The following is a 9124-nucleotide window of genomic DNA, read 5'->3' as shown; positions in this document are numbered from 1 at the left end:
ACCTCATACTAGCTGTGACGGGATTCTTTCCTTTTCACATATCATTACCATTAATATAAAGTTGTCACAACCCAAAGTTGTGGTTTTTTGTTTTTGTGTGCTTCGGCACCGCTAAATTATGTCCCCGCCAAATTGCAGCTCCTTTGCACGGTAGAGTTTTCTGCTGCAATAGAGAACCCGCGTGCAAAACCAGTATTTCCCGCCAGTTTGTAGCCTTCTTTGCATGGTGCATTTCTTTTGCATCATGGTGATGCACGGTGCAAAGGAGTTCCCGCCATTTGTATTTAGATTTGCGCCACATTATTGGCCGATCCTAAATTATGCACACGTGGTGGCTAGTGATTGGCTTGCTAGCCGTATAAAGAGCTTGGGAGGTTTCCGCCCAAGAGAGAGAGAGAGAGAGAGAGAGAGCAATTGGAGTTTGGGAAGAAGAGCGTGAAGATTTCTAAGCGCTGCTAATCCCTTCGAACCCAGCTTTTTCTTCTCCTTAAGAGGGCAATAGAGGGCCGACTTACCGAACCCACGGAGTCTTAACAACTCTGGGGGCCTATTTACCGAACCCACGGAGCTTCAACCACTCCGGGGGCCAAACAGCCTCTAGCCTCTCCCCGTCGCCGAGCGCAATCCTAAAACGTATCCCTTTCCTTTGAAACTACCGAACCCGCGGAGCTTCAACCACTCCGGGGCCAATTACCGAGCTGAACCCGCGGAGCTTCAACAACTCCAGGGTCAATTGTCGGAGTCCTCTAGCGAGGACTTAAGCGGAGCTGAGCCTGGAAAACTGTCCAGCCTACACCACGACCATCTTTGGTGTAAGTAAACAATCTTTTAATCAACCATTATGCGTCCGTAACTAATTCTAGCTCGCCACCGGTCTTCTTCGACCCCGCGTGCCCGGGCTGCTGGCCACAGCCCGCGTGCGCAAAAACGGGTCCGCATATCGCTCCCAGCTCGCGCATGGCGACATGGACGAGATCGGGAGGTGGCCCGCACAAAAGTCACTCTTGCTCACTAGTTTACTGTGTGTGTGTGTGTGTGTGTGTGTGTGTGTGTGTACACGCATATTTTAAACTCCTGTTGTCATCAGCTTGTTTCTTGCTGTGGATGTCAGGTTTGCATTTTGAGCACTCGGAATGAATTTTTCTTGCTGCCAGATTGGCCTAAAGATGCGAGTTTTGATATATCCTTTTCAGCAGCCAGGGTCCTAGTTGGTAGATTTCACTGTGAAATTCATTTGACAAAACGTGATGGGTGCACAGTACAGTTCAGTGGGATTTTGGGTCTTGCACCCCGTAAAGAAGAATGTAAATGAGGTAAGGGCTCCTAATGTTTGGTATAGTGAGAAAACAAACTGCTCTTACCCAGTAGTAAACTGTCTGGTTAGTACCAGAAACTGTGTTGGGACAATTATTACTAGGTAATTTTCAGGTGCTGAGGACTACCTTGTGTCTTGTCTGTCAGTCAGCAGTGCCAGTACAACACTCCCCAGATATCCACATTTTATAATATACAATATGGCTACTAATTGTTCGTTTCATTGCACTTGCTAATAATCTTCTGAAAATGGAGCAAATGCTAAGACTGTTTGTTTAAATTTCTGATTAGACTTTCTAGTGCAATAATAACCAGAAATGAGATCATTTTAACTTTAACTAAAAATTTTTATTAACAATGTAAAATGTCTAATATATTACAGTCTGAGCTAATTCTGGCATGCCCTATAAGAGTGAACATTTAGTTGATGCGCAGACATGCTTCAACTGCTAATGGAAACAAAATATGGTAATCTGCTTTACATTTGAGGGTAATAGTATATTTTACTACACCATCTTTTTTAACTGAATTACTCCTTTCTTCCAAAAGTTGAAATAGACACCATTGGCTTAAAAGTAATTTCATTACTTCTATGCATTGTACAGTATGTAGATACAATGATTACTCTGTATTTACAAGTTCTGAATATTTCTCATACATGGTTTTGTGTATTATAAATTAAGATATATTTGACTATGTAGTTCTTGGATAAATTGAGAGAGAGTGGAAGACTAAATATGAATGAGAGCACAAAAAGCAATAGGAGAGCTTGTGCATGTTCTATTATATATTATTTTAATATTTTAGAACGTTAACACTTTGCTGTTTTAAATAGCTATTTATGTGTAAAGATTGTTAGAATATGATCAAATATTTTAATGTGATACTAATAAGTTATAGTCCTACACTTGTACTGTAAACAAAACTTTGTGGCTGCACAGTAAAAAAAAAAACCATAACCGTAATTCTTGTTTTGTCACTGTATGATTTAAAGCATGCATGTAAATGTCATTTAAAAAAAATATTTAAAAACATTTGAAATATGGTATATCTGTTCCCCATTTGGTTCTTGTCTGCAATACCACATTGTAAAACTTTTTGTGAAAAGGGGAATGGGACAAAGTAACAGGGCAGTGTAGAAAACATACTTGATAATCAAGAGCAGTCAAGATTTATTCTTTCAAATGTCAAATAATATTGGCTTAATCAAAGTTATCTTTTTCTTGGCATTTCTGTGTTGAATCTTTTAGCTTGAAACAAGGCAGCACAGTCCAAAGAATCTTCGCTTCCGTCTTCTCACTAATGGGTAAGGAGTCAGGTTTAGGAGGCTGCTATCATCTGCAATGAAACGTACATACTTTAATATAATTATTTTAAATTGAAAAGAATCTCTTTCCTTCCGATATTTGAGTAGCATCTAGGACACCCAGTAATGGATCCCATTGTGTGAGGCAATGTATGAACAAAGAGCAAAGAAACATTTTCCCCACTGAACTGACAATCTTAACACTGCTAAATTCAATCCTTTGTGTAAAAAGCACGTCCCTACACTATGAAATACATAGGTCTGTCTTGCATTTATTTTATTCCAACTATTTCATTTAATTTTCTTTTATATAATTCCAGCCTTAGAATGGTAATTATGAAGCCATGACTATAGCTTCATGACCACGTGTCCATGCCGCATACAGTATTTCAGAACATCCAGGGTGTGTCTACAAGACACTTACTGCATAGTAGACTAATTAGCTCTGCAGTAAATATCCATGTACATGCACAGAACTATTAGGTTGCAAGAAACTAATAGATGCAGCAGGATAGTACTTGTAAATACAAGTACTATACTACTGCACAGTTATTTACTGCTCAACAATGCACATGCAGATGCTGACCCAACAGTAAACTGCTCCTGGTCAGCCCAGCCAGCAGAGGGCCACACTCTTGCCTGCTGCCTAGCCACCTGGCTCAACAGCTGCAGGAATCTCGAGGCTCAGCCAGCTCCTCTGCCACTTGATGCAGCCACCAGTTACCAATTACCTGGCCTGTTTCCTCCCCCGCCCAGTTCATGCCCCCTGCCAGCCTGGGGCTGCCCCCAGACCACATTGCCACTGCCAACCAGAGCCTGGGGCTGACACCCATGACCCCTGCCAACCCAGGTTAGCAGCGGCCAGAGCCTGAATGAGGTAGGGCACCAAAGTGTGCCTGCTCCTTTAAGGGCAGGAACTGCTTGGCTAGAGAGCCTGAGGAGCTAGACAGAGCTCCACAGCTGCAGGTTGCTGTGGCAGCAGGTTAATGGGGGACTTTGCCTGTACCTGCACCTGGTCAGATGACTGGAAGAAGTCAGGGCCCTGGGTACATATAAGCCCCAGGGCTGAGGTCAGCAGGGGTTAGTTCTCTGGCAAGCTGCCAGGGGAAGTGCACCTGTCTGCACAGTAAACCAGGTATTGAAGCAGTGAGGGATACAAGGTAGGAGTCCGGGCCAAAGACTCAAATCTCCCCAAGGCATCTTGAGGCGGGGTTGTGTCCCAGACAGAGACAGGGAATGCCTCGGAACACCCTCCTGTGGCAGAACTCAAGGCAGGGCTGACCCACCTAGGGAAGAAAGAGAAAAGCCCCGAAGGCAGGGCTTCCTTTTGTAGGAAGAACGGAACCGGATGAGCTGCACTGAGACAAACCACCCACGCGGTATATACTGGTGCCCTGTGCTTCTCCAGGGTAGGGGCCCCATCACATCCATCGCTATCCATGAGAATGGTACATTGATAATGGGTAATGGCTGGAGTGGGGCTCGAGCTGGGTGGTCCTCCCGCATCCTGTGGCATTCTGGGCACACTGCACACTGGCAGGCAATGTCTTCCCCCAGTGCCTTCCAAAAAAAACAGTGGGCCACCCTGGATATAGTTTTGTCCTGGCCCAGGTGCCCTCCTGTGGGGTTTGTGTGGGCCAACTGCCATACAGGCTGACAGAACTGGGTGGGCACTAGCAACTGGGCTTCCTCCTGCCCCACCTGCTGGCCTCTCTGGACCCAGTAAAGTAACTGGTTCCTTATCTCATACTGCAAGGCTCTGGCAGTGGTCTCCAGCTGGTCACTCCTTGTTTTGAGGACTTGAGCCTGGATTGCTCAGAGTTCCTTGTCTTCTTCTTATGCTTCCCTGAACTGCAGCCCACTGACCACATCACACAGGTCCACCTCCTCTGTGTCCTCGGCTGACTCCCCACTGTCTTCAAGCTCCCCGAGCCACCCATTGTGATCTCTGAGCTGTTGATGTCTGCTCTCAGCGTCCTGCACCCTTTCCAGGACATCATAAATCAGGTTCCAATCACGCCCCAGCAACATATCACACACCAGGCATGGGGCTACTCCAACTAACAGATCCCCTTGATGTTCCATGACTCAAAGTTGGATCCACCGGCATTTGACCCTTCCTGTCTCACCATGGAAGCAGACCATCCTCACTGGCATTGCTCTGCTAACCATTTGGAGTGGGACGAGATCAGCCTGCACTAATGATTGGGCATACCCTGAGTCCAGCGTGGCCTTGACGGGGCGGTGCTCCACCCACATTCTCCCGATGGATGGCTCCACATGGCACTGTTTCCCTCAGAGGCATAACTGCAGTCCATCGGCTCACTGATGTCCATTTCCTTTCGTCTTTTGGTCTGCTCTTTTGGGGAACTGTCAGGCCTCCAGCATTCCATGGGGCTGCTTGGGCACTCTCGTGAAAAGTGCTCTGTTCTCTCACACCGGAAGCAGACCATCTCCCTTGGTCTGCTCCTGATAGGGTTTAGCTTCTTCTCAGCCTTGCATGGGTGAGTGCTCCCTGGGCTCGGCACCGGTTTCTCCCAGCTGTACACCATCTCGGATACCGCAAAAGCTTCTGCTAATCTTAAGGCCTCTTCACAGTTGGCCGGCGAGTGCTGGCCGACCCATTGTTGGGTGTGCTCATCTAAGTCATTCTGGAAATGTTCCAGGAGTATCTGGTCAGCCAGCTCTTCTTGGTCGTAGGTGGCTGGGCTCAACCACTTATTCAGAACTCAAAGCAATTGCATCAGGATCTGGGACTGTTTCTCATCAGGAGCCTTCTTGGCCCGGAACTGCTTCCGGTAGTACTCTGGGTTGATCTTGAGTCTATATAAAATGGCAGCCTTAACCTGCTCATAATTCCTAACTTTGTCTCAGGCTAGGGCCCGGTATGCTCTCTTGCCACTTTGGAGCGTGCACCTGGCGCCGGACGCAGGGTGTGTTCCAGCAGCCTTGATGTTGGGTCATGTTCACCCCAAAGGAGGCCCCAATACTCGCCTGCCATGATTTGGTTTCTCCCTTCAGTGTTGGGGCTCCTTCTCCTTGCTCCTTGTGAACCAGGAACTGCCCTTACGAGGCATTCTTGGGGCTCCACCTCCCCTACACCCCAGACATGCGCCAACCCTCAGGACGGCCAGCTGTTGGACTGCTGGCTCGCCCTTCTGATGACTTCGCCTGCCTCCATCTCCTCGCTCATCACCTGGCCTCTTTCAGTGCGAGCCACCCACTGGACATCGGACCGTCGTGGTCAAAATGCCGGGTCTTCCCTCGCTATGCTGTCACCTGCCATGCCATCCTGGCTCCTTCTGGCCTGTGGAGGCTGCCCTTGGCCCCTTCTCCCTGCTTTCGGGCCCTGAGAAACACAGAACAATTTAAGAAGAAAGAAAGAAAAAGGAACAGTTGGGGTATGGGGCTTCAGCCTGCCCCACTCACGGGTCCAACGTCTGTGGCTCCAAGGTCCCTCGACGCTGTCCTCTTTAGTCTGGCCACCCCGCCGGACCGGCATGGTGCCTTGTTCAATAAATCCTGGACACCTCTGTCGGGTCCCTACCAGTATACTTCCCAAACTGCTTACACTGCCCATGTGCAGCCCAGGGAGCAGCTCTGCCTTCTGTCTCCAGTGGTGATGCTGCCCTTTTCTCCATTTCCCTGCCACTAGCTTTTAAATCAGCTGGGCAGCGATTCTTAATGACATCATCAGTGGGTGCCATTCCCATCTGGCAATAAAAGTGGCTGATGGGCAGTTCATCTTGGCACAGCAGTGAAACTTTTAGGGCACATTTATGCAATACAATATAGATCTAATGCTGATAGAGGTCCCTAGACACTACTAGGTGCATCTACATAAGATGCTATGGTGCAGTAGCATTGCAGGGCACTAACTGTGATGTAATGCTACTGTGCAGTAGCATCAGAAAAAAATGTGGCAATGGTACTGAGCAGTAATGCTGGGTTACTGCACAGTCATTTAGTACTTGCATAAGTAACAAATATGCAGTCTGCCACTCATGCAGACGTGGTCACTGTAACATAAAATAAGAGCGTAGAGATGCATGACATACAAGACGTCCTTTTAGTAATACTTTACTTTAGGTAACTAATTTCAGGAGGTAGCGACTCTCTTGCTTAATTATAAATCACAGTATCACCCAAAACAATCTCAAATTAATTTCAAATTACTAATTAGAAAATCAACTAAATTGCCAGATTCCTGCTATAATTCTCTAAATGTGAAATTTCAGTTTTCTGATACTCAGTATATTTGGATAATTTATAATGATGTTTTTTACTTCATAAGGGCTAGTGTTTATACCTATTAAAATCAGATAAAAATACAAGAACTCTGTCTCATTATTGGCCTTAGAGCTATGGGAAAAAACCCAACTACAGTAGTAAATGCATGCTAAATATGAACAAAATTCCATCTGATCTTAGAAAAAAAATAATGCTACATCTAGAAATCTGGTTTCAAGAGTGATCTTAGATTATCATCTCTCAAACTGACAAGTAATGGGGACTGAAGCCACAAAGATATAAGCACCTAAGTTAAAAATACAGATACTTGCAATCCCTTCTTAGTTACTGCCTAACTCTGGAAACATCCATATTTAACATCTAAAATCCATATTTCTTGCATTTCTGAGTCACTTAAAGGTGTTTTTTTCTGAGTGCACCTAGTAGTGCTTCAATATTGACAGTGTTAAACAATTCAGGCCTAAACTCTGTTGGGATTTACCATATCTATCACATTTGAGGGCTCTATCAGAAGCTCTGTCTTAGCATACCTCTGCACAAAATGTGGTGGCAGCCATTGCCTTCCTTTCAAAGGTTGGAGGGAATGCTGGTAGTGCCCTAACCTTCTGTATCACAGTTCAGTGGTTAGAGTCTCAACCAGGATGTGGGTGACCTGGATCCAATTCCCTCCTCTGTTTGAAGAAATTCCCATCTCTTCCTGAACTGTATAAGGATCCTAGGACACCAGCTCAGGGGTGGGTCTTCCATTAGGGGAACCAGGTGCAACACTCAATATATTGGCATGCACGTGCATCTGGATCTGGGAAGGGCAAGGTGTAAAGCTGCTGTTCAAGGTATTCCTGGTAGGTGTTTCAAATGGCCAGGGCTGCTTGGGTCTTGAAGGGGAGGGAGAGGAAGAGACTGGGTGGGGTGGATTGCTTTTGAATTTGAGTGGGGAGAGTTTGCTTTGTACCTTATTTGATTCTGCTTCTATAATTGTTTCGTGTTGTAATGCAAGCCACCCTGAGTCCTTTTTTTGGAAAGTCAGCATATAAATCTAATAAATAAATACATAATAAATAACCTTTAGCTATCTTCTCCATCTCCTTCCAAATATTTTGCAACCCCCTTCCCTAAAGCTTTAGGAGTATGGTGTGTGTGTTTCTCGTACTCTGCTTTGAGGGCTGTACCACTAAACTGTTAGCTAGTTGGGATGAAGTCCCAATATAACTTTTGTATGCTTCATCTTTTGTCTGTGTACATGGCATTATTCAGCATTATGGAAATACTAATATAATATGTATTATGAGGAATAAACTTTTTCCATCATGCTCTTAACCACAATGAAACCAAGTTTCCTTTTAATGCAAAAGAATACATTGCTCCTATACATGTCTGACAGTGCATCTGTGCAGGATCCAGCCATACATTGTTTTGATGGGAAAACAAATTATGGTCAAAGCTGCTAGCTTCAGGGCACATATACCTAAATAGGGCAGTTGCCTCACTAACCTTGAGCTACAAGTGTTCCATTGACTATGCATGTCTCTGCGGAGTAGAAAATCTTACTATGCAGCTGGAGCCAGTAGGGTGTATACCTTCATTTTTGTCATAGGTACTAGGCCAAATCAGTTGGGTGTCTTGCCACATCCTCCCTCCCATACAGATCAATTTAGTAGAAGTATAAAAGCTCTAAATTTTCAAAGTACAGTAGTTTTAATTTAGTGTGAAATCACAGCCCTACTGAAGTTTGACAAAGCTCCCACTGAATTCATTACAGCCATGAATTCTCCCACTACATTTTTTTAGAACATCTGCAAGAAAACAGTCTTGATTCTCTGATTATAAGCTAAGCTCAAACTCTTATATATCTTAATTTACATCACAGGTCAGAAAAACATGACTCACCTTGATTTTTCAATGGTAAAGGCATAGTCTCCCTGAGTTTACTTAAAAGGTTTTTCATTTCTCTTATATCTCTGTGGAAACAAAACATAAAACTGAGAAAACAGATCAAACTTTTGGAGACTTTAAATATAAGCAACTTATTTTTTCTTTGTTGTGGTAGTACATTATGCTGACATACTAAAAGACAATAGTCAAAAGTGAGGGTAAAGACCTTTGAATCTAATAGGCAAGTATTTGGTTCACATATGAGTGTTAGTCAAACTCTTTATTTTTGCATCATTAGGAATATACCCTTGCAAAGAAAACACCAAAGTAGGTTTAATAAAGGAGAAACTGTTGAGCTGATTTGATTGTAATTGGTAGTTT

At 44.6% G+C, this 9124-nt stretch overlaps 1 protein-coding gene across 3 annotated transcripts in view; it reads right to left on the bottom strand.

The window, feature by feature from the left end:
- Window positions 1-960: 960 nt before the first annotated feature.
- The window catches only part of RGS7BP (regulator of G protein signaling 7 binding protein), a 93314-nt gene continuing 85150 nt past the window's right edge, over window positions 961-9124 (bottom strand). For 2 of the 3 annotated variants that reach the window (XM_006031642.3, XM_025213314.1), the window contains exons 6-7: window positions 8759-8829; window positions 2470-2652 (exon numbers count right to left, since the gene is read on the bottom strand). In XM_006031642.3, the coding sequence (XP_006031704.1) occupies window positions 2561-2652; window positions 8759-8829 (163 nt within the window). In that variant the 3' untranslated portion in view covers window positions 2470-2560. Of the gene's footprint in view, window positions 2653-7823; window positions 7908-8758; window positions 8830-9124 lie in introns of all 3 variants that reach the window. The other variant, XM_006031643.3, reaches the window with a different exon arrangement.

The sequence above is a fragment of the Alligator sinensis genome, unplaced genomic scaffold (assembly GCF_000455745.1).
Source record: "Alligator sinensis unplaced genomic scaffold, ASM45574v1 scaffold1258_1, whole genome shotgun sequence".
Lineage (NCBI taxonomy): Eukaryota > Metazoa > Chordata > Crocodylia > Alligatoridae > Alligator > Alligator sinensis.
Note: the sequence above shows the minus strand (reverse complement) of the source record. Positions and strands in the feature narration are given on the sequence as shown.